Below are 25,993 nucleotides of genomic sequence, written 5' to 3'. Positions count from 1 at the left end.
TATTTAATAGTTTCACTAATAAGATGGACGCCGAGTACCCATTCATTTATGATGATGGAACTAGAATGACGGTTAAATTAGACGTTGCGAGTAGTATTTTTCGGTACGTCCGTATTTTTAATTTACCGCCCGAGATCGAAGATGAAGAGATCGCAACAGTATTGGGACAATTCGGTACAGTAAAGCAGCACGTGCGTGAGAAATTTGCAACCGATTCTTGTTTCCCTGTGTTCAGTGGAATTCGTGGCGTTCAGTTGGAAATTTCCAAGGAACTTCCAGCGAATATTTCCATTGGCCATTTTAAAGTGCGACTGTATTATGATGGGTTAAAAAGTCGATGCTTCTTTTGTAAAAAAGAAGGCCATCTTAAAGCTGATTGCCCCAGATTAGCAAGCATGAAAGTTGGAGAAAGTGCAGTTTACCATCAGTCATCGGAGCCAAGAACATTGTTCAGCCAAGTTCTAAAAAATACGACGATTGGAACTACATCAACCGTAGCGAAGATAGCGAATATTGCCCCGAAACCCACCACCACGTTGTCGGTAAAGTGTAAAAAATTATCTTCACGAGAATCGCCAGCCAATTGCAGAGAGGTCGTGCGCACTTCGGCTGCCAAAAAACCGATGGTGTCAATAGAAATGAGCAGCGGTGAAGAAATTGTAAAAAAAGTAAACGACGATGTTGATGGCGACAAAGAAGAAGATGACGACGGAGATGACGATGAAGACGATGACGATGAAGACGATGACAATGAAGAAGGTGACGACAATGATGACGATAGTGACGAAAACGACGGCGATGCTGAAATAGAATTGGAAAAGGTTAACCTAAAACGAGCAATATCCAGCCCTAGCTCGACACCGGAAAAGGAAACAAGAAAGAAAATTAAACCAAAAAATAAAATCGAATCGGTTTCGGCTGTCAAACCTATGCCGGATAAGAAAGAGATCGAGATTGTAGGAAGCCGGATTCGCGGGAAAGCAGCATCGATGAAAACAAACAAATAAAAGACATTAAAAATGTTAACATCTAAATTTCTTGATTTATAAATTAAATATGTAGAATTCAATATTATTTTAATTATTTTTTTTTTTTAAATGGAACACATTGTTATTTGAGAAATATTGTTACCCTGAATGTAATGAAAATGTGTATAAATAAATAGTTATTAAATAGAAAAAAAAAAAAAAAAAAAAAAAAAAAAAATCTGAATTCTGAATTCTGAATTTGAATTCTGAATTCTGCATTTGAATTCTGAATCTGAATTCTGAATCTGAATTCTGAATCTGAATTCTGAATCTGAATTCTGAATCTGAATTCTGAATCTGAATTCTGAATTCTGGACATGAATTCTAAATCTGAATCTGAATCTTAATTCTGAACTTTTATTCTGAATCTGATTTCTGAATTCTGAATCTCAATTCTGAACTTTTATTTTGAATCTGAATTCTGAATTAGTAATCTGAATTCTAAATCTGAGTTTGACATTAAATTCAACATTTAGACTGATTTTTGAATTCTAGATCAAAAATGAAAATTGATAATATGAATCAGCTTTGGAAGCCAAAAATATGATTCTGATTTTAAAAAACATATTCTAAATTCTACAAATCAAGCCACCATGGCCTTAGTCATCGTTAAACATGGTGCCACTGGACACTTAAAACTTGATAGACAAAATGGAAACCATCAATTTTATGTTGTTTTTCTCAGAACTGAGAATTCCTAAAGCATGGAGAGCGGAAAAAAGTGCACCCGAAAATCTAATCGAGCATACTTGAGAGCAATTAAACGGAAGAATAAATTTCAATATGCCGGAATAAGAACACAAAAGAGAACCAATCTCGTACTACATAGCTACATAGATTCCTCAGAACTAGAGCATAGAAAATCGTTCATAAGAAAACTATAAAATCTCTTTAAAGAAAGAATATCATAAATAACAATCAAGTGATATCGAATGGTTTGAGGATCAGCCAGCGCGTTGAAGATACGTTTGTATCGTTGTGTGAATTTCCGTCAAATAGTAAAGTGTGATTCGGTAACGATTCAAAATCAAACTTATTTTCTGTAAATAGCAAAATCAAACATAAATATTTTAGTTTAAAACGAAATTGTTAATAATCATGATTATTCAATTAGAGGCATTATCAGGCATTATTAGGCATTATTACGTGTTATTACATACATTACATACATATTCTCTGTATGGTTGGTTTCGGATTAATTTTTCTTCTAGAATTTTTGTAATTTGTCAATCAAATCGCCTTGTCAAGGTAATGTTTTGTATTTTGTTGTGAGCCGAATCTTGAATGAAATCAAAGGAAAAGACATTTTTTTTCGAGTGACCTGTAAATGAAAAAAAACCTTTAATGTTTATAGCAATCGATAAGTAGCAAAAATTAACAAATAGAACAGAAAAAAAATCTCGTGTCTCAATCACATTCATACAGCTCACCGATGCCAACGGACGGATGTCGTTAACAATCCTTAAAATTGGAACCAAATTTATAAAATACCAACAAATAAAAACCTTTGGATGATGAGCGATAAGTGTAGTTAAAAAGTAGATGTCATTTCTTCTTTCCTGGGAATATCACCTTCCATCGTAAATTAATAATTTGAATCTACCATCTCGTCCTTAAACATGTGTCACCAGTGCACTGAATTCGGTTGGATTTTTCGACCGATTCACGGGTTGAACGGGCCGAAATCCAATAGATTTCGGTTAGATTTTCCGTTCCGGGTAGAGATGTACTGCAAGTACCACGTGTAGAGACGGGAGCTGGAAGAGCAATGTCGTCACGTCGGGAGAATCAATGTCCCGTACGACTTTCGGATCCAGCAGTGACCAGCAGCTACGCCCGTGTTTTTTTTTAATTAGACCTAGTGATGAAGCTCATAATATCAAATACAAATACATAATACAAGTGAATTAAAAGAATAATAATAAAAATTTAAAAATGAGTAAGTCATTTAAAGTTGTCTCAAATAGCTAAATAATAATAATAAAAAATATTAAAGAAAAGCTATGGTAAATGAATTTTTTTTTGACAGATGCAAGGCCAGATGGATGATAGCGTCTATTGAAATCAAACCCAAAGATGGATTAAAAGAGGCAAGAATAGCGGACATGAAATTTTCCTTTCTGATAGATTCGGGCGCACAATTGAACATGGTTACCAAGACAATGTTCAACGTGTTATGGGAGAACTTGGAAGCATGGAATCAATTATTTAATATTCAGAAAAGCAATCGTCCACTTAAAGCATACGCTACGGCAAAAGAAATCGAAGTATTGTTAACTTTCGAAGCACCTTTATTTACATCTATCGATCGTCCAATATACATCGAAAAGTTTTTTGTGGTACAAGCGAATAAACCTCTACTAAGCAGGGCAACTTCACAGCGTTATAGTATTCTTTTTCTTGGGCTTGATGTGCCAGTTAAACAATCAAATAATCGATCAACAAGAGAATTCGGAGCTGGCGAAATATCTCACATCAATGTTCAAAAGGAATTTGCAAAATTTAATATTCCACCCGTATCTATTGATTACGATCGATCCAAGGTTCCGTGTCGAAACGTGTTTATGAACATTATGAACATATGTATCTTTGAAACCACTGGTAGAAAAAACGACTCAAAGAACTTATTTCGGCAAGCATAATAGAACCGATGACTTCAGAAATGGATAACAGTTTCTGTTCTTCCATGATTGTTGTGCCTAAAGGCAAACATGATATTCGACTCGTGATCGATCTTCGTGGTTCTAATCGGTGAGAATAAAATGACTTATTAAACTTTACTTTAGACTAATTTCAAATGAAATTTCAGGTACACCAAAAGAACAAAAAAAAATCCTGGAAAAAATCCTCTCGGATCTTGACGGAGCTTCATGGTTTTCAACAAATGATCTCTCTAACGCGTTTTTCCACATTGTTCTTGATGAAGGATCACGCCATCTAACAAACTTCTATACCGAGTTCGGTATGTTTAGATTTGTTCGTTTACCCTTTGGGCTGACGAAAGCGCCTGACATATTTCAGGAAACTCTACAATGCAAGATTCTTGAAGGTTGCGAGGGAACCAAAAACTACCAAGACGACATTTTAGTTTACGGTCGAACAAAAACCGAACACGACGAGCGTTTGCGGAAAGTTAAATCGAGGCTAGCGAATCATAATGTGAAAGTAAATATCTCGAAATGCGTCTTCGGCAGTCAGTCGGTAAAGTTCTTAGGTTTCACTCTTACCTCAGAAGGGTGGGCTGTAGAGGCTGAAAAAGTGGATGCCATTCGAAATTTTCGAAGACCTGTGTCATGCTCAGAGATTAAAAGCTTTCTCGGGCTCATTACATTGGCAGATCGATTCCTAATTCACAGGGCAACATTTACCGAAAAATCAAGAGCATTGGCAAACTCTCCGTCCTTTTACTGGACAGAATCTGAACAGCAAGAGTTTGATTACTTGAAAAATTATGCACACAAGACAATCCAAAAGTTGGGATACTACTAAACCGATAAAATTGAATTATTTGTAGACGCTTCAGGAATCGGACTAGGGGCGGCACTAGTGCAGTACAACAGTGAAGGGCATGCAAGAACTATTGCGTGCGCTTCAAAAGCCCTCACATCCACTGAACAAAAGTATCATCATTATTTTCACTACAGAGACTGCCGAAATAACAAACAGATGTAGGAGAAAACTGTACAAGACGCACCAGCTATTTCCAGCGATACATACAGTTGCGTTCAAAAAAGAATGGAATCACGTGAAGCTACGCACCCATTTCCAACTTTGACAAGCTGTCATTTCTCTCCCGGTTGATATTTTTTCATAAAATTTTTACACAATCTATTTCAATTATCCAACTAACGCTCTACAAAATTTGAAGTCTATACAATGACGAAAAACAAAGATACAGCTATTCCCGTAAAAAAGGGAAATTTGGAATTGCTTCACTAAATTTGCTGTATCTTTGACAACTTTCATTATAAAATCTTGAAATTTGGTTCAAAGTTGTAAAAATGCTTGATCTAATACCAGGCCAAGTTTCGTCAAAATCGATGAACGCGATCAAAAATGGTGCCAGGTAGAAAATTAGGTTCATTATCGCCCAGCAGACGATTTCATTCTTTTTTAGATCAAACATTTTTACAACTTTAAATCAATTTTTTAAGATTTTTAAGGAAATTTGTCAAGGATACAGCAAATTTAGTGAAGCAATTTCAAATTTCCCTTTTTTACGGGAATAGCTGTATCTTCGTTTTCATTCATTGTAAACACTTCAAATTTTGTAAATTGTAAATTTTATGAAAAAATATCAACCGAGAGAGAAATGGCAGCTTGTCAAAGTTGGAAGTGGGTGCACGATTCAGGGATCAGATTTACGTCTTATCAAAAAGAAATAATATGATATGAAATAATATGATGGCAACGAGATTCAATGTCTTGACTGATATCGCGCAAACATGGCGGCAGATCATTTTTTCGAGTCGAATATTGGTGCACCTGCTGGGGTGCGAGCAACCTTAGCGGAAATCAGGTACCCAACCCTGGTGGATGCTTTGGTCGCATGCAAACTGAGTTAGGGGGCTTCGTACGCGTCTGTTCTCCATGTCAGGGGCGGCGTGTGGAGTGCAACAACGTCCTGGTGGTGTTCGGGACCCAAAACAGCAACATTACGACGGTCCTCCTACGAGATAGTGGGGTTAGCTGCGGGCCTTGCGAGCCCGTGACTACAAAAAAAAATAAGCAACGAAAAACGAACAACAAATTTCGGATAGAAATCGGCAAAGACCCACGCGACGAAAGGGGACTAGCGATTGGAAACTTGGAACATGAAACTGACGATCTCTAAATTTTGTGGGCAGTACCCACATGCTCTCCAACGAATTGAAGAGCCGCAAATTAGACATCGTAGCGCTGCAGGAGATATGCTGGAAGGGCTCCACGGTACGAACGTACCCGGATGGTCGTGTCATCTACCAACTGACATCAGCTGTGGGACAGGTCAACGAAAGGAAGGTGGACCCATCGTCTGATCCCGCACATCGGGAGCTGGATAGGAAGAAGGCACGGTGAAGTGGACTTCTATATGACGCAATTCCTGGTCATGGATGCTTCATGAAGTACCACTACCGGTTTGGACATGTGGCTTCGCCATATTGCCCAGATTGTGGTGACGAAGAGGAAACACCCGAGCATGTGGTGTTTGTTTGTCCGAGGTTTGCGGCGGTACGTACTTCAATATTTGCCGCCTGTGGACCCGACACGACAGCACATAACGTCGTACGGAGGATGTGTGCGGATTCCAACACTTGGCATGCGGTCAGCGATGGGTTCACCCGGATCATGACTGCCCTGCAGAGGAGCTGGAACCAACGGCAGTCCGCGAACGGTGTAGGATGACTCCATCGACGGGGAGCATCTGAGTAGTGTGCGTCCGATCTCTTGATCGAAGCTACAAAGATAAGGCAACATCTTCAGCATAGCCGAGGTCAGGGGTGCGCCGCGAACGTGTGTAGGATACCCCAATGTCGGGAGGTATCCGAGTAGTGCCGCTTCCTAAGAGGGAAACTGCGGGGATAAGACCTTAACTTCCTCGTAGCGGATCTCGAGGGAAGAGGGTTAACCACTGTCGGGGGATACCCACGGGTAGAGAGGCTCTCGATGCCGGGCGAGCCTCTCGAGTCGGTGTAGGATGTCGTCAACGTCGGGAAACATCCGAGTCGTAGCGTTCCAAGTCCCGTACGTTTGCCGTGACAAGCGCGAGTCCAGGATAAGCTGCTCTCGATCTGGCACACAACGGACAGGAAAATCCGCGGGCCAAAAATCCTAGGGTTGCCAGCCAAGGGGGATAAAGAAGACCGGACATCGGTCGGAGTAGACTGACCCCACCGACGGGGGGCTGTCGAGTAGAGTGCGTCCGACCCCTCGGTTTGAAGCTACAAAGATAAGACAATACCTTCTGCGTAGCGGATGCCGTGGGTGCGCCGAGTTTGTGCGTAGGATGCTCCACCTTCGGGGAGTATCTGAGTAGGGTGGTTCTCAACGACAGAAGCTGCGGGGATAAGACTTGACCTTCTTCGCAGTGGATATCGTTGGGAAAGGGATATTCCACGTTCGGGGAATACCCGCGGGTAGAGTGGCTCTCGACGCCGGGTGATCCATTCGAGTCGGAGTAGGATGACGTCTTCGTCGGGAATCATCCGAGTCGTTGCGTTAAGTCCCGCGCGTGACAGACGCGAGTCTAGGATAAGCTGCTCTCGATCAGGCACACGACGGGCAAGGTGGCAAACCTCGAACCCTTAAAATAAGAGGTCGGGCCTCAAGTCGTTAGAGGAGAGGTCAGGCCTCAAACCTTCAGGTTTGTGTGGTCAACCCCGAGTTTTTATGATGAGGGTCGGGTCTCGAGTCGTAAGAGGAGGGATCAGCCCCCTATCAACAAGAGGAGGGGTACAAGTGGTCACCTCGAGTCATTGCTAGGAGAGGTGAGATTTCAAGTCGTTAGAGGAGAGATCGGGCCTTGAATCGTGCAGAGGAGAGGTAGCCTCGAGTCGATGCGAGGAGGGGTCGGATCTCGAGTCGTTAGAGGAGAGATCGGGACTCAAGTCGCGCAGAGGAGAGCCCAAGCAACCAGAATTCCCTGAAAAAGGTTCCATAGAAGCTTAATCAGCTCTCATTTGTGTCTGAAGAGAATGCTAATCAGCCCAAAATTTAAGTTCTTAAAGCTACTTTCAAGTTCGTTTAGGTGGCTGTAGAGAACGCTATTCAGCTTCTAAGAGAATGCCAAGAAACTTCTACGCGCCGAAAAAAAAATCCGATTGACAGATTGCTCCACGGAAAATAAAAAAAAGGTAAAATTTACCTTTTTGCGAGGTGAATTTTTTCCACCCCTCTTTCGAGGTAAATTTTACCTTTTTTTCATTCACCTAGCAAAAAGGTAAATTTTATCTTTTTTCAATTCACCTAGCAAAAAGGTAGATTTTACCATTTTCTCATTCACCTAGCTAAATAGTAAATAATACCGTTTTCCCATTCACTGATTTAAAAGGTAAATGCTAGTTTGTTTGATTGGTTTCTTCAATTAAATTAATTTAAAAAAAAACACAATTCATGAAAAATGGTATTTATTTGAAATAAATAAGGACTGTTACCTAATATTTATTTTTGAAATATATCACCGTGTTCTTCAAAAAATGTTGAGGCAAGTCCTTTGTTCGCCAAGCTTGTCAGGTCCGGCTTTTCCGGAATAATATCTGAAGGCTGACGGGAATACAACACGAAGCTCTTTGGGCCGATCTGAAACAAAAGCAAAGTATTATGAAGAGAACAAGCACAACTAAATGAAATCTTAGAAAACACTTACCATTTTGTTCCGATTTTCACATATTGTGCACGAAGCAAAACTTGTTCCTAAACGGCAAAACAGCTTAACCTCAATAAACGGATTCGTCAAATAGTTACTTTTTTTCGAGATGATTTGTACCGATTTGTTTAGCTCAATCCAGGTCAACTTCACCTCGCTACGAGGTAAGTTTTACCTTATTTGGATTTACCTTTCTTTCTAGGTGGATTATACTTTTTGATTCAGCTCAATTCAGGTGAACTTCACCTCGCTACGAGGTAAAATTTACCTTTTTTGGATTCACATTTTTTCTCGGTGAATTGTACCTTTTTTCATTCTTCGTTTCAGGTATATTTTACCTCGCTGTGAGGTGAGTTTCACCTCGAAAAGGTAGAAGTTACCTTTTTGGCTTTTGCGAGCGTTCACCTTTGCTGTCTCGGTAAATTTTACCTTTTTATTATTTTCCGTGTCTGACAACCACATGTCAGATTGCTACACTCAGAAATTTAAAAAATATTAAAAATATTATGTTTTAATTACTCTGACATTTAACTGACATTAATATCCAGAAATATTAAAAAATAACTATTTCAATTATTAAAATTTATGCACCCGAATAATTTCTTGGCGTGTAATGATCCAATGCATAAAATTTAATAACCGAGATATTATTTTGTTCAAACAAACGCTTTGTGATTTGTGCTTTTGAGTCCCAACTAAACGGGTATGAGCACGTGCTAAATTTTCAGTTGCAAAATGCCGCTCAACTTGACTGCATGCAGGTTCCATTCTTTTCGAATATGTTAATCATCTTTAAAAAGAATGGAATCAGTAGCAGCAAAGTATTGTTAAAGGGAAAGTGCATTTGTTTTGTATGCTATGGTCAATAATGCACATTGATCATAGAACTTTTGTACGAAAATCAAACGATTTTCGTTTGTTTTTTTCTGATTATTTCTGCTTTAAGCGTTTGCCTTTACGTCCCAGCTCAAACTTTTTATTCTGACCACCAGATGTCGCTTCCATAACAATCATCCCATTTCTCAATGCATAAATTTTAATCGCAGAAATATTTCTCAGTGAGAAATATCCAAGTAATTACACCATGAGAAATATCCTTGTGCGTTAAGAGGGAGAAACGTGAAAATACCTAGAAATTAATTGTTTGATATTTTATTTATTTCTGAGTGTAGGTTACCGGTCTACACGCAGAAAAATAGAAATTAGTTTCAAAGGAAAGTGCCACGAAAACAAAGGATTTTTTCCTTTGATTTTGGGACAAATAAAAATTATTTAGATTCAAAAACATTTTCCTTTGTTTTGAAGAAATGTTTTCCTTTGAATCAAAGAATGTTTCTTGATTCAAAATCTGAAATACTTTGATTCAAAATCTTAAATCCCTTGAACCTATAACATTTCCGTTTGATGCCATAACATTTTCCTTTATTTCCAAGTTATTTTGATTTTAATTCGAAAACATTTTTTCTTTGTTCTAATTATTTACTTTCGTTTCTACCAAAATAGAGGTACCACAAATGTTTCATTTCGAAGAATTATAATACATTTTATTTTTCAAATAATTTATTTATTTAAAGTTTTGTTTCCGGAAGTCCTGTAAAGAAGAGAGGAAAATAGGAAAAATTCAAATTAATAAAACACAAATGAATGACAAAAATATGTTCCCTAAAAACATTGAATGAAATGTGGGGGAGGAAGTTAAGCAGTAGCAATTTAAAGATCGTGATTTGACAATATATAATATTGAAGGTACTCACTTTTCAACATGCTAGCATTGATCTGCAGACGAATTTTTGGCAAACATGCGGATCATATTATAAACTGGGCAACTTGGAATTTCGCAGCTTCCAATTCGCTCCTTCTTTAGAACTAGTCTTCGTCGGCTGAATAGTTGACCTAAAACTAATTTAAAAATTTAATAATTCACTCCGGATATATTTAAAGAAAACTTACCAAAAATCCTCCACGGCATTGAGAAATTTCCGCCACAATGTTTTCCATCGTTGTTGGTTTCGAAGAAAATTTAATCAAAATCAAAAAATTTTTTCATTGATTGTAGCACGAATTTATTGTCTTTTGATTTCAAGTACAGCACATCAATTCAAAATTCTTGTACACCAACTCAAAATAATTTTCTTTCCTTTTGATAGAAAAAAAAATTAAATTAAAAAAATAAGATTTAGATTCAAATAACACTAGAACTTTGATTCAAAAACGTATTTCTTTTGTTTCAATGGCACTAGTTTTCTCTGCGTGTATCATGGTCTATCTCATTGTTTTTAATTATATTGTTTTGATTACAAAAGCTGCTTACACGCCTAGAAAATCGAACCGCTGCTCTCTAGGTTGCAATGAAACTCACCAGCCTCTTGACCAATCCAGCAATAGCTTATTGCCACTGTAATGATAAGTATTTAAACTTAATGTCATTTGAGATGATTTAGTGGGTTGGTCAATAGAAGGTACCTTATTTCGTTCAAAGGACTTTCAGTACACAATATGAATCATAACAAAAATTCGCATCATCAAAAATTTATTCGAATATCTTATTTAACATTTATAAGAAAAATTCGAAAAAATCTTGAATTCCATTTGTAAATATCAGTACAGATATAAACAAAACAAATACCATGACAAGAAATTGACAGACATTTTTGACATGTCGCTTAGAATTCCCATGTAGGTTCTTTAAAACATTTTCAAGTATCTTAATGGTGCGCTTTAGAATGTTACGCGAACGTTATCGACCTTCTTGAAAAACATTTTTGACATGTCGCTTAGATTTCCCATATAGGTTCTTTAAAACACCTTAAAGTATCTTAATGGTGCGTTTTGGAATGTTACGTGAACGTTATCGACCTTCTTGAAAGAAGTTCCATTAAAAGCGCTTAGAAGTTCCGTTATCGATAGTTTAACCTTTCAAAGGGCGATGGAAGTTCCTGAGTAACTTTTACGCGACAAGAGTCACCTGAAGTTCCCGTAAAACATTTTTTCAGCCAAATGTGAACTTCGGAGTTCCATCTTTAAGTAAAAACGCGACTTTTGGTTGCTTGGGAGGTTTGTGTGGGAATCTCGGATCACTGCGAGGAGATGTCGGTTCTCAAGTCGTTAGAGAAGAGTTCAGGCGTCGAGTCGTAAGGAGGAGAGGTTTTGCTTAAAGTGGTCTCGTTAATGAGTATTGCCTTGGAGCGCATTAGCGCGAATAGACCTCCCACTATTGAAGCATAGTGTACTAAACAGTTCGAGGTGGGAACCAGGTCTGCGGCCCCAGGTGGACTTTATGACGTAGGGGAACTTAGTATCATGAGTCGTCCAATTGCACCCATGGACCCAGAGTAGCATACTGGGGGGACTCGGTCGCTCGCCGTGCCTTGGAATGCAATCCGTAAAAAGGATTCACCACCTGGGTGGTCAACTAAAAAAAAATCTACCAGAGCTGCGGCAACACACACGAGCTTGGAACAGCTTTTATAGTGATGGGAAAGATGCAAAAGCGCGTAATCGGGTGGTGGCTGACCAACTCACGAATGTGCCGGTTGAGAATCAAAGGCCAGTTCTTCAACATCAGCATCATTAACGTGCACAGCCCTCACCTCGGAAGTACCGGTGACAACAAAGACGAATTTTACGCGCAGCTGGAGCGTGAATACGACCGTTGCCCAAAACATGATATCAAGATCGTCATCAGGGATTTTAATGCTCAGGTCGGCCAGGAGGAGGAATTCAAACCGAAAATTGGAAGGTTCAGTGCGCACCAGCTGACCAACGAAAACGGCCTCAGACTTATTGATTTCGCCGCCTCCAAACGAAAGGCCGTACGTAGTACCTTTTTCCAGCACCGTCTACCACACAAGTACACCACACAAGTACACCAGAGATTTCCTTCCTAATAGAAATCTGAGTTTTTACAGAGATCACCGTACCAAACGCAATCACAGATCAACCACGTTTTGATTGACAGCCGGCACTTTTCGAACATCATCGACGTCAGATCCTGTCGAGGTGCCAACATCGAGTCAGACTACTGATGGTTAAGATGCGCCCAAAACTCTCCGTAGTGAACAACACACGAAACCGACGCCCGCCTCGGTTAAATATCGCAACGACGTAGAGGAGCCACTCCCAACGATGAGTGAAGTTAAGGAAGCCATTCGCCAGCTGAATAGGAACAAGTCGGCTGGGAAGGATGGCATCGCAGCTGAACTCATCAAAATGGGCCCGGACAAGTTGGCCGATTGCCTAAACCGGTTGATAGTCCAGATCTGGGACATAGAACAGCTACCGGAGGAGTGGAAGGAGGGGGTAATATGCCCCATCTACAAGAAGGGCGACAAATTGGACTGTGAGAACTACCGAACGATCACTGTCCTCAATGACGCCTACAAAGTGTTGTCCCGAATCCTACTCCGCCGCCTCACGCCACAAGCAAACAGATTCGTGGGAAGTCATCAGGCCGGCTTCATGGAGGGATGGTCAACGACGGACCAGATATTCACATTACGGCAAATCCTCCAAAAATGCCGTGAACACCAAGTCCCTACGCACCATCTATTCATCGATTTCAAAGCCGCATACGACACGATCGACCGTAACGAGCTATGGAAAATCATGGACGAGAACGGCTTTTCCGGGAAGCTGATCAGACTGATCAAGGCGACGATGGATGGAACGCAGTGCTGTGTGCGGATCTCGGGTGACTTGTCGAGTTCATTCGAATCGCGCAGGGGGCTTCGACAAGGTGATGGTCTATCCTGCATGATGTTCAACGTGGCGCTAGAAGGTGTTATTCGACGAGCGGTGGGCGAAATGCGGGGCACGATTTTCAACAGATCCAGTCAACTTATCTGCTTTGCCGATGACATTGATATAGTCGGCAGATCATCTGCGGCGGTGGATCTACCGACATCTACCGCAAACTGAAACGCGAAGCAGGAAGGATTGGGTTGATGATTAATACGTCCAAGACGAAGTACATGCTGGCCTGCGGATCAAAGACCGACCGAACCCGCTTGTCCAGTAATAACAAGGTCACGATCGACGGCGACGAGCTGGAGATAGTCGAAGACTTTGTCTATCTCGGCTCACTGGTGACCGCAGACAATGACACCAGCCGTGAGATCCGGAGGCAAATTATCAGCGGAAGTCGTGCCTACTATGGACTCCACAAGCAACTGCGGTCGAGAAGACTTAGCCCTCGCACGAAGTGTAACCTGTATATGACGCTCATTAGACCGGTTGTTCTCTACGGGCACGAGACATGGATATTGGGGCGCAACGAGCGAGGTGGTTAGACCAAGTGGAGCGTGATCTGGCGAACGTGAGGGGCCCGAGAAATTGGAGAACGGTTGCCATGGACCGAGTGAATTATAGGAATTATGTTCGTCAAGTTATGTCGTGAGACGGAATACTATGTAAATAAGGACGAAATTTGTTATAATTATGCATTCTTATCGTAATTTGGGAGTCAGCAAATAAAAAGAATGACTTTTCTTAAAAGTTAACAGCATTCAAATTTTGAGCGTATAACACGAGATCTTGCGGGCATTCTGCCCTAATTTTGATATGATTGATTTTTGTTAAAATTTTTGGGAAGTTAGTAAAATACAACAAAATATTTATAGTCTTTCGAAAGTGCTTACGAGTGGAAAAACGATAAGATGTAGTTTCATCATATGTTAACCATGAAAAATAACAAGTTTTACGCAGAATCCATTATTCCTTCCGTTTCTAAGAATTAAAGTCTTTTTCTGAGAAATGATGAAAAGCTCGTTTGCTACAATAAAAATGAAGAAAATCACCATTCGAAGTCATAAGTTAGTGTATTTTTTAGAAAGAATGGCATGGACCATTTTAGTTTGTACATCTATTCATCTGTGGCTTTATTTATTTTTTTTTTTTATTTTAAACCGATTGGTTTATTCATCCCCAGTCTGTAGTTTTGTCATTAGCAAGATGTCCTTGAAATATGTACGCTTTTGTGTTTTGAATTAGATCCCTTCAAAGAAACATGAAGTTTCACGGAGATCCTATATGTGTGTGTTCAGTCTAGCTGGGATAATCACTTGCTGCATACCCTTAGGGCCCGAGGCAGATTACCTGGTGTTCCAATTCGAGGCATTTTGGCAAACTTAGATTTCGGATATTTGTTCCCAATTTACAAATATCTCAAGCTGTCTGACTTGGTCGTTTAGTCCTCTTACCCACGTAAACTTTCCCCTTGTGTCTTCTTCATTTAATGTTTGTTTTGCTTATTTATTAGTACCACCTCTCATCCAAAGAGTTCGACACTTACGTAAAGATGGCTGGCCAGAAGGATGGAAACCGATACCAAACCTTAGCTAGCGAAACCACAGCTACATGAGGCCACAGCCGAACCTTAATGGAACACTGATATCGAAGGATACTCCCCTATAAACCCCTCTCCTGCCTTGTTAAAATAATTTTAACTGTTGAGTCGCCGCGACTATTCCAGTCCCCTCCCTACTAACCTAGCGAAATGAACACATTCCGCACAAAAAAAAAACCTTGTTAAACCTATTAAGGTAAAGATAAAAAAACTGAAAGGCCTTCAATAAACTAGTTGTCAATGAAAAAACTTAATACTGTTTTTCAGGAATACATCTATTTAAAACTAAAGAAGGTCGTGATTTGCAATACAGAAGTATGGTAATACACTAAATGGATTAAAGTACAGCTTATGAGGGTGCAAAAATTAACTTGAACCACCGGGAAATGCCATCTGCATCTTACAATTGTTATCTGTTGATTAATTTTTGCTGGGACCGATATCATCATCGCTACTGCTGCTGCTACTGCTACTAGTTGTTTCGTGGGATTTGTTGGCTGTTCGTTCGGGAATTTGATAGGGAAATTCACGTCCCGAGGACGTCACAGCATCCTTTAGTCTTCGCAGCGCAGATCGATTGATGTTCTCCAAACAAACCACCTTCAAAGCTTCCTGAAGTGCCTCCATACCCTGATCTGTTTGTCCTTTTACAACCAAAGCATCGATCAAACAGCTGTAAATAATTCCTTGTCCATTTTCGGAAATTTTGGAATCTTTAAGCTGGACAATCAATCGTCGAACCAGCGCATCGTCATTATTCTCTCGAGCATGTTGGATTATTTTCTGGAACATTACTCGTGGTGAGTTAGCAAGATGTTTGTCCCACAGCTCTTGGGCTTGACTTTCTTGACCGTTTAAGAAGTAATGTGTCCAGAGTGCATTCATAGGCGTTATTATGTCCCATTTGGTGTACAGTTCAGCAAGTTTTTGATATTCGTTGTGCAATTCCGGATGCGTTGTGAGAATACCAGCAGCTCCACCGATAGGAAAGTGTTTGGCAGCAACCTCGGCCTCTTCCTTGGTTTTAACGTTGGTGATAGCAGATTCAAGCTTTTTCAAATAATGTGCAGCATTACCGCCTACGATATTTGCATGGCAATATCTGTTGTCGTAAGAAATTAATCGTTTGAGATCTTCAGATAACATTTTACCAATCTGTTCAAAAGTGTTCAAATCACCACTGGCTGCTAACTTGTTGAGGAAATATTTAAAAATTCTAGGTATAGGGTGCAGGTTCTGCTCCAGTAGCTGAATAACATTTTTAGAAGCTTCATTCAAGCGATCGCGATTAATCAAGGCTTCAATAATCAACGATCGTTCTGTGATGTTAAGTTTATCGTTCGGAGAAAGTTTTTCGCTGGTTGAGAGAATACGATCCGGATCTGATATCTTTATAGCAGCCTTGAAATTCTTCAGTGGAACAGAAATATTAGAATTGGGTTCCGACTTCTTATCACTAGTTGGTTGCGTTTTTTGTTTTTCATTTTTGCTCATTTTGCTGGCTGGCGTGGTTGTACTCACAGCAGCAGGTGTAACGAAAGGAACTTCGTAGTTGTTAGATTTCAGAAAATCAGACAACTCGATTAGGAATGCATCCGAGGGGCTTTCATCTTCTTCCTGCATTTTGGTCCACAAACCGAGAGCTTTCTCTGGTTGTTTGTCGTTGATGTAGCTTTTGAGAAGCTTGTGATATATATGAGAACGATCGATGTGATTCAAATCTTTCGTGGCTTCCATTAGTCCTTCTAGGCTTTGGGTTTTTCCTTCTACATGATACCGATCGCAGGCATTCTCGATGCGTTGATAACGGGTACGTAGGCCGGGAGTTTCCAAAATTTTACGAGCCTGACGAATGCGACCGCAGTCTACAAAAGCGAAGACCAAGTCATACAGACTGTTGACTTCGCCGTGCACTTCCGTGCTCAGATCTGTTAAACGCTGCAAACTGGAAGCATCTTCAGCCTGAATTAGTCGACAGGTTAGCTCAGATTTCCAAGGAGTGGTGCGATACTTCTGGCAGATTTCCTCAAACACTGTGATTGCTGTTTTCAAATCGTCTCGTACCAAATGAACCTAGAGAATTATGAGAAAATTATATTGAAATAAACAAGGTTTAGGCTGTTAACGATAAATTAAAAATATTTCCTAGGCTCTTACTCACCTTAATTAATGATCCTAGGAAAATATTATGTGGTGTAATGAATCCGTTGTCCAGCAAGTGATTAATAAGTTTATTCACTTGTTCTGCATTACCCTTCTCAGCTAAACCGTTCAGTAAACGCCAACAGGCGCTGTTATAATTGAAATCTTCATCCCGATCTCCTCGAGCAACGGAAGGCTTATTCTCATTCAAAAAAGAGTAAGCATCATCGAAGCGTTCCTGCTGGATTAGGGCCTGCACCAATCTGATCATTTTTGTACCGTCCAATTCAAAATCTGGGGATTTTGCCTTTACTCTTTTTAACAAATCAAATGCCTCCTCAATTTTGTCATTGTTTGCGTACAGCTCCACGATTTGAGCATACACTCCTGGTTGAACAACGTAACCTTCGCCTTCTAATCGATTCAGAACTTCTTCAGTTTTGGCCACATCATTGGCGCGGATAACATTCCGTATGAGGACGCTCTTCAATGAGTTGGTATTATCTCCTCGCGCCTGCAGATCCGTTATCAAGCGTTCCAGTTGCGGAATAGAAAGATTTGAGTTGTTTTGCTTTGTTCGAGGTGCAGTGGATTCAAGTTGGATTGGTTCCAATTCACCAGCCGCTAGTTTGCTAAGCATGGACGAGATTTCAGTTGTCAGCTCAGCACCCAACTTTTCTTGAATCCTTTGCGCCTGCTTGCTACTAATTGACAAACCTTGGTTGACGAATCCAGTCAACACTTTTTCCACTGCCTCAACGCGATTATTTTTAAAGGATACCAAAACATCGAAAATCATAGTTCCTAGAACCTCCGCTTGCATATTAGGAACGTTGCCATCAGATTCACCGTCCAGATCATTCAACTCTTCCTTAGTATTGATTCTGGTCAAATTGTCATACAAGTGTCGAGAGAAGCGAATGTAGGAATCGAAGTCTTTGGTGTGAACTAGTGCTGATACCAGTGGTTTTCGATAAATTCCAGGTGAATAAAATGCCCTGAATCGCGAAGCAATCTGTGCTGCTTCCTTAAGATTATTATTTTCTAACGCAACGAAAGCGCATCCTGAGCTTGCGGCCGCAGTAGAAATACCCACACTTTTGAGCAGTTGAATAACTTCTTCATAGTTGGCCATTCCCAAGTTTGGAATAGCATATTCTCGGACTGTTTCGCTGCTAGGCATTAAATTGAACTCGTCCTTCATGGCTCTCAATACATTCATAACACCTTCTGGCTGTGGACGATCGGTCGTACAGAGTAGTGGCCAAAAGAAGTGTTGTCGCAGAGGAAAATTACTTTGGCTCATTACCTTCAGTAAAGCAAATGCTGTCTCGTTTATTCCATTACGAAGAGCTGTTTCCAATGCTATCAGGTAAGCCTGTTTATTCAGTCCGCCACTTTGAAGCTCTTCACAAATTGCAATAATTTTATCGACCGGTCTTTTAGCTTTGACCAACTGCTTCAGAAGAAATCCTCCCGTGTTGGCCAACTCCCCGTCGTTTTTCGTTGCTCGTGGCATTGTTTTTAGAAGCTTCAGAGCCACCTCTTCCTGGCCACGATTTATCAAACGAAGAATAACATTGACAGCGTCTTGGTTGTAGCCCACTTGTTTGCGGATTCTTTCTATCAGAAATTCAACTTTGTCCGCGAAGCCGTTCGTAGCAAGGGAATAAATTATCTCCAGAAGATCCTTATCCAACAGGAAGATTTCTTTCTTTTCACATGTATCCAAGGTTTTGGTGATATACTCGATGTCACCCTTCCTAGCATATCCGCACAAAAGAGTGGTGTAGGTGTCGGCCGACGGTTGAAGTCCTGCTTGCGCCATAACTGCCAGAATACCTGTCGCCGATTCCAGATCGCTGAAAGAGACATAAATAGTTATATACCAATTGTTTAATAAAATAAAAATGATTTTGATTTATACATATGTAAATAAATGAAAAAAAATAACTTACTCAGCCTGCGAGTGTCCCATTATCAGTGCGTTGAAAACGTATTCATTAACTGGAAGCTGCTTCTCCCGCATGAATTCCAGAATCTTGGTTGCTCCCTCAATGTCTCCCTCTTGGCAGTAGCGCGATATTAATCGCTGATAGGTGACGCGATTCGGTTCAACGCCCTTGGCCTGCAGATCCGCCAGAAATTCCGTAGGCGAGAAGGAGTGCTCATTATCCAAATACACCCGAAGAAGGGCGTTGTAGTGAGAAATGTCCATTGCTACGTTCAAGCTGTTCAACGTTTTCCATATCTCCTGAACCAGAGCTGTACGCACCTCGGGAAGCTCTTCTGGAACTAGGTTACCTGCAATAAGAATTCCAAAAATTACTGCTAAGGTGCTTTTTAAGAAACCGCGTTTAACATACCGCAACAACGAATAACCAGTAAAGATTGAGCGCTGGAAGCGGAACGGTTAATTCGAATTTCCTCCAGAACATCTTCCAGATCTCGGCGTGAAATTCTTCCAGAGCGTTTTACATCTTCATCCAGCCGCTTCAAAGATCGGTCTAGTCCCTGACTGGAACTAGCGGCAGATGTAGCATACCCGCTGGAAAGACAAAATATTTACACTTTCATTTAAAAACTAGTGCAAGTAGAAAACTGAGCAGAAAAATCAATTACAGATAGAATCTGTTGCGTAACATGAACTTGTACATCACTGCGTGCCGCAAACCGGCACCCACATAAAAGGAGAAATTTCCAGAACTTACCTCACAGAACTGCCGCACAAACATTGCGACTGCTGAATAAAACTTCCTTCCGTCTCCCGGACTGTGTTGAATACTATGTTCCGCGCGAATCCGGCGAAATAGCGCACAAATTTGCTGGACCGCAATATCGAGGCCATGATTTTGTGGTGCTAGCTATAGAATGATGAAATACGAAAAGACCACACCGATTTTTTCGTGCTTCACGTTTGACAACCACGAATGAACTGAAGCAAAAAGTTCACTCAGCACGTGTTTTCACCAAATGAATACAACAGGGTGCTTCGCAAGTTTTTATACACTAAACCAAATCGTCATTATGTTTCTACTTCTAAATACTAAAACATAAAATTTTGATTGTGTGATTGAAATTCTTTTACGGTGTCAATTTGTTATTTTGTTGATGAATTCATCAGTCGAGGACCGCGGCGCGGCACGTGTGAGTGAATTCAGTTTGTTTTTCGGAACCAGTGCGAAATATGCCGGAAGCGATGGAAAATCGGTCGGAAAAACCGCGACTCTATCTTGAGGAGTACAAACTGAAACAGGATGCAAACGACTACGGACTGTCGGACGATTTTTGGGACTTTGAGCAATTCAAGCGGCAGCTGCAGATCGTCATCGTCCGGCATGCAGAAAGCGAGCTGGAGTTCGACATGATCGGTGTGAATCCGGCAATTGCCAACGCTTTCCGGCGCTTGATGATCAGCGAAGTACCCAGCATGGCCATCGAGAAAGTACACATCTACAACAACACGTCTATAATTCAAGATGAGGTTCTGGCGCATCGACTGGGATTGATTCCTCTGCAGGTTTGTCCGAATGTAGTTGGGTAAGATGTAATTTTTCTAACTTTTTATTTTAGGCCGATCCTCGTTTGTTCGAGTATAAAACAAACGTAAATGATCCACCAAATGCTTTGGATACGCTTGAGTTTGAGCTTAAGGTCAAATGTACTTGGAAGAATAAGGAATCCGACGAAGTTACTAACAATGACAACATGTACAAGAATCACAGCATCTATTCGGGACAGATCAAATGGGTCCCGGTTGGTAATCAGGCTTCGATCTATAAGGAACCGGAAGTGGGACCGATCGACGGCGATATTCTGATCAGTAAAATGCGCCCTGGGCATGAATTTGATATTAAGCTTTTTGCCATCAAAGGCATAGGAAAAGATCATGCTAAGTTTTCACCGGTAGCTACGGCATCCTACCGATTGCTTCCGGAGATTCGTCTCAATCGACCGGTGGTGGGTCGCGATGCGTTACTGCTTCAGAAATGTTTTTCGCCGGGGGTAATTGAAATCGATAAGGATGATCAGGCGTACGTGAAGGACGCCCGTTATGATAGCTGCAGCCGGAATGTTTACCGGTATCCGCAGATTGCAGATTCGGTCACAATGAGTCGGGTGAGGAATCATTTCATTTTCACCGTGGAATCACTGGGAGCCCTCCCACCGGATGTGATTTTCGTGGAAGCGGCCAAAGTCCTGAAGAAGAAGTGTAAAATGTTCTTGGATGAAATTAAAGGTAACTAACTTTCCATTTAACATTTTTTATTTTCACTCTGATGACTGTCATGTTTTAGAAGTCTTTGGGAATTAAAATTTCATCTAAAATTGTTAAATTACAATTTATTCAAATTTTCATTCTTGGTGCTTGTAGAAAAAAAATGACTTTTCTAGCAATGCAAATACCATCAAGACGCCATTCACCGCCCAGTTAAGCGGTTTTTCAACTTCAAACATGTGTAATAAAAAAACGACGGCAGATTTTTATTCGCTTTCTTTTCCAATACATCCCAAAACTGCTCCACTTTAAATAAAAATTTTAGTGGAATGCGAAAAATGTACGCTTTTCAAAATAATTAACTAAACTTTGGGGTGTTCAACTGGCCCTATTACCGCCCACTCGACTTTTCCGGGTATCGATAATGTTTTTTCAACGAAAAACTATCATAAAAACACGGAAACTGTTCTTTTTAGTATTTTCCATACAATGAGCTGTCAAAACCATATTTTGGCTCTTTAGAGAATACATTTTGTGATTTTTTTTCCGCAAATTTAGTACAAATTTTAACAAAGTGCGTTGACTGACAAAATGATGATTCCCGGCAAACAACCTCAAGTAATCGGTTACTTTGAGCGATAAAACATCATTTTCTAACATAATCAAACTAAATGCTTCTTACAATTTACACATTTAACACAATACATGCGTTAAAAACAAAGAAATTGTGCGTGACCGGTCATTAGGAACCCACACTTTTTTTTATACACCAATTACCGCCCATCACTAAACGCTTCAAAAACAACAACTATTGAAAAAATCGAAAAATTTTTGATGCAAATCTATTCTACGAAAATAAAACTATCGTTTCAAGTCGATTTTAGGTCCAATAGGTACTATCTAGTAAACAAAAACCCTTTTTGCCCTAGGAGTACAGTAATGCCTAGTTCGCTAACTCAGTCCCACTGTGCAATTGATTGTTCATTGTGGTGCAATTAAAACCTCTTGTTCTCTATCGGATTTTAGCATTGATCTCGATTCAGTTTAATGCTAATTCTAATTATTCTTGAGTCCGGAAAGTGTCGAGAACGCTAAGTATATCGGGTTTTCACAAAAAGGAGACTATAAAGTGAAATATTGTCGAAACTTTTTCCGAATAAGAAATCTATATTCCACATTCGAAGACGCCATATTGCCTTGTTGACGCCACATAAACTTGCATGCAAGTTGAAGGCGCGATTGGTGCTGATAACGATTACAGCACAATACATGCACCTTTTGGGGTAGGTAGCAGGTGACTGCTATCACTTAGCTTAGCTCCAGTTTAATAGCTAAGCGGTGCGAAACTTAGGATCTCAATATATTGAATCACTAAGAAGAAATGGCCTCCGCCAGTGGAGGGCCTCGAGATGGACCTATTGGTAGAAGATTCCCATCGTTCATGGACCAAAACAAAGAATTCGGTCGAATCATAATCCTTCAGATGACTGGAATCGACGGTCATATCTTACCTAAAAACCCGTTTATTATAGGCGAATCGATAGAGAAGGCAGTAGGTAGTGTCGAATCGGCCTATAGTGAAGCCCAAGGTACGAAATACACTATAAAGACCAGGAAACAGGAACAGGTTGACAAATTGCTGGCTCTTCAATGTCTACTCGATGGCACAAAAATAACAATCAAGTACCACCCAACTTTAAACTCCTGCAAGTGCGTCATCTCATCGTATGACTTGATCGAAATGAACGTAACGGAAATTCAAGAACAACTCGCCAACCAAAATGTCTCAGAAGTACGCAGGATCATTCGTAAGCAAGACAATTTAAAAGTTAACACTTCTACACTCATTCTCACCTTCAAACAAACAACGTACCCCGAATACGTGAAGGTAGGACTACTACGAGTCGCCACCAGAACGTACTATCCCAACCCCATGTTGTGCTACGAATGCTTCGAGTATGGGCACTCATCGAAACATTGTAAAGGGCCGAAACGTTGTTTCAACTGTTCTGCAGAACATCCGATGACAAATCCTGATGAAACTGATAGCACCGAACAACCCGAATGCAAAAAGCCTCAATTTTGTCGCAATTGTGAAGGAGAACATAGACCAGGAAACAAAAAGTGTGAAGTCTATCAAAAAGAAGCCAAAATAGTCAAAGTGAGAATCGATTCCAACATCACCTATGCAGAAGCTCGAAAGCGAGTCGAAAGCGGACAGAACAGTTATGCTCAAGCTACAGCCCAAAATCGAAAAGATTCGATTAAATTTGACGAACTAATCAAGGAAAACAGAAGAAAGGACGAACTGATCGCAAATTTGACAAACAACAACAAACAACAGTCAATGCAAATCGAAAGGCTTCTCAATGAAATTCAAAATCTTAGAGAGGACTTGAGTGTACGATACGTTAACAGCAATATACAAACTACGCCAAACAACGATACTATGGACAGAACTAGGAGCCGATCACGAACTGTGAACCCCGACAAATTTGAGCAAAGAAACGAGATTAAGCGGAACAGAGGAATTTCACAAAGACGTGTAGCTACCTCTATCAGCCCTCCAATGAAGAAGACCACCCACATGACCAACAAAGATCAAGAAAACACTGAAACGGTTTCTCGGCAAATGGATATGTATACATCTGATACGGAAACTCCTGAACAAACTCCTCGAACTCCTCATGGCGGACCAAACGAAAAAAACAAACAAAGATCAACATAAAAATAAACTCTGTCAAACCGTTTCCGATAATACCCTTACCTTTAGCAATTCACCCACCTACATGCCTATAAAAGCCCAACAACTGCATACGGAAGTGCTTTTGGAAAGAAAATCCATCCGGGACGTCATACCCCAACCCGTAGATGGTGAATCTTCCGAAAAAGCCAACCGATCCCAACAACCTGTATCACCAAAGCGTAGCCCAATTCAGACCCCGACCAGAGAAGTACCAGAAGCTGAAGATCCTCTGGCGGTTGTCCGTTTAGGGCAACCTGCCAATACACAGGCAAGTACCCTATCACATTCTTCTCAAGAACAATATACCAGTGCACTTAATCTTTTAGACGCATCAACCATCGACGAAGATCCATCGGAAATCAATTGTATTCCCACGCCGAACCCAACTGATGATGTCCTAGTACAGAACGAATCCAACCAACAAAATGCTAAGCGCCGACTCTGCCTTCAATGGAATATTAACGGTTTGGCGAACAACCTCAACGACCTGTTACTTCTCACTGCTCAAAATTCTCCAATAGTCCTTGCACTCCAGGAAACTCATACCAAACCCAACACAAATTTAAACTCCTGGTTAGGAGGCCGCTACTGCTGGTACTCTAAGCACGGCTCGAACAACTGGCAAAATGTCAGCATTGCCGTTCTAAAAACTGTCCCTCATTCAGTACTGAGACTAGAAACAACTTTATTAGCAACGGCAGTAAAATTGACCGGTAATAACATTACAATCGTCTCAGTTTACGTCCCGTCATCAACCCATCTAACCAACTTCGAGCAAACATTTCGTGGTTTGATATCACAACTCTCTAGACCGTACCTCATACTCGGTGATTTTAATGCCCATCATTCGGAATGGGGCTCCCCCAAAAATGACAGCAGAGGTATTTCAATAATCCAAACCATTGAGGAAGAAAATGCGGTTGTTCTTAATGATGGGACAACAACTTTTCGCCGGGGCAACCAAACAAGTCATATCGACCTTTCCATCGCATCTTTTGATCTTCTGAACCAAATCCGATGGGAAATCGGTTGGGACTCGCTGGGCAGCGACCATCACCCGATTGAAATTAAAACTCACCATTCTATCCCTACAACCACTCGACGCCAAAGGTGGATCTACGGAGAAGCAGACTGGGAAAATTTCGAGTATGCCATCATGGATTCCCTAGATCCTGACCAGAACTATTCCATATCGGATTTTGCCGAACGAATCCAAGAAGCAGCAGCAGCGAACATCCCCCGCACCAGTAATAAACCTGGAAGAAAAGCTGTACATTGGTGGAATAAGGAAGTAGAACAGGCCATCAAGACACGTCGGAAGGCTCTACGAAAATTACAAAAAACACCCAAAGACGACCCAAGACGTACAGAAATTTTCGAACATTTCAAAAAAGCTAGGAACGCTGCCCGTAAGTGTATGCAGGAATCCAAACGCATTTCGTGGGAGGAATTCTTAGATGGCATCAGTCCAGACAGTTCTATTTCTGAGTTGTGGCGACGTGTCAACTGCCTAAGCGGTAAAAAAAGATCTCGAGGGATAACTTTGCAAATTAATGATCAGTTAACTGACGACGCACCAACGATCGCGAACGAATTCGGCAAGTTTTTCGAATCCCTTTCCGCCAACAAGAATTATAGCGAACAATTCTTAAAAACTAAAAACAAGATCGAGTTTCAAATCAGTCCATTCCAAATAAGTAACAGCGTTACCAAAGAATGTAATCAACCGTTTACCATACAGGAACTATATTATGCATTAGATCACGTTAAAGGCTCCTCAACAGGCTCAGATTACATAGGATACCCGATGCTCAAACGGTTACCTTACATCGGGAAAAAAGTTTTCCTTAAATGCATCAACGAAATATGGACAACTGGCATATTTCCTGACGAATGGCGTAAAAGCATTGTTATCCCTATCCCGAAAAATGGACAAGATCACGGTACAGTAGAGGGTTATCGACCTATTAGCCTCACTAGTTGCATTGGTAAAATAGCTGAACGCATGGTTAATAGGAGGCTAACTACCGTTTTAGAAGAAAATAGTTTGCTCGATGATCGTCAATTCGCATTTCGCAGGGGCCGTGGATGTGGTACCTACCTCGCTTGTCTAGGGGAAGTGCTAGACGATGCACGAGAATCGGGTCATCATGTCGATATGGGAATTTTG

General features: G+C 40.7%; 3 protein-coding genes across 3 annotated transcripts; 2 read left to right on the top strand and 1 right to left on the bottom strand.

The window, feature by feature from the left end:
• Window positions 1–14,982: 14,982 nt before the first annotated feature.
• LOC129747433 (leucine-rich PPR motif-containing protein, mitochondrial) lies at window positions 14,983–19,778 on the bottom strand. The gene is made up of 5 exons (XM_055741657.1): window positions 19,570–19,778; window positions 19,225–19,406; window positions 18,817–19,162; window positions 16,878–18,720; window positions 14,983–16,789 (listed from the first exon to the last, which is right to left on the bottom strand). Exons 1-5 carry the CDS (start codon window positions 19,704–19,706, stop codon window positions 15,137–15,139), a joined length of 4,161 nt encoding a protein of 1,386 aa, XP_055597632.1. The 5' UTR covers window positions 19,707–19,778; the 3' UTR covers window positions 14,983–15,136.
• Window positions 19,779–19,976: 198 nt separating this feature from the next.
• On the top strand, window positions 19,977–21,116 carry LOC129747444 (DNA-directed RNA polymerases I and III subunit RPAC1). Its single transcript, XM_055741676.1, has 2 exons — window positions 19,977–20,378; window positions 20,432–21,116. Exons 1-2 carry the CDS (start codon window positions 20,046–20,048, stop codon window positions 21,104–21,106), a joined length of 1,008 nt encoding a protein of 335 aa, XP_055597651.1. The 5' UTR covers window positions 19,977–20,045; the 3' UTR covers window positions 21,107–21,116.
• Window positions 21,117–22,458: 1,342 nt separating this feature from the next.
• On the top strand, window positions 22,459–23,805 carry LOC129742394 (uncharacterized). The gene has a single exon (XM_055734293.1). It carries the CDS (start codon window positions 22,459–22,461, stop codon window positions 23,803–23,805), a length of 1,347 nt encoding a protein of 448 aa, XP_055590268.1.
• The last annotated feature ends 2,188 nt before the right edge of the window (window positions 23,806–25,993 follow it).

This window comes from Uranotaenia lowii, chromosome 2 (assembly GCF_029784155.1).
Source record: "Uranotaenia lowii strain MFRU-FL chromosome 2, ASM2978415v1, whole genome shotgun sequence".
Taxonomy (NCBI): Eukaryota; Metazoa; Arthropoda; class Insecta; order Diptera; family Culicidae; genus Uranotaenia; species Uranotaenia lowii.
This window is presented reverse-complemented; position numbering and strand designations above follow the sequence as displayed.

Coding starts and splice junctions, on each gene's coding strand:
- LOC129747433 (XM_055741657.1), bottom strand. CDS start 19,706: ATGGCCTCGATATTGCGGTCCAGCAAATTTGTGCGCTATTTCGCCGGA. Junction 18,721..18,816: donor ATGGGACACTCGCAGGCTGA/GTAAGTTATTTT, acceptor TGTCTCTTTCAG/CGATCTGGAATCGGCGACAG. Junction 16,790..16,877: donor TCCTAGGATCATTAATTAAG/GTGAGTAAGAGC, acceptor ATAATTCTCTAG/GTTCATTTGGTACGAGACGA.
- LOC129747444 (XM_055741676.1), top strand. CDS start 20,046: ATGCCGGAAGCGATGGAAAATCGGTCGGAAAAACCGCGACTCTATCTT. Junction 20,379..20,431: donor TGGGATTGATTCCTCTGCAG/GTTTGTCCGAAT, acceptor TTTTTATTTTAG/GCCGATCCTCGTTTGTTCGA.
- LOC129742394 (XM_055734293.1), top strand. CDS start 22,459: ATGGCCTCCGCCAGTGGAGGGCCTCGAGATGGACCTATTGGTAGAAGA.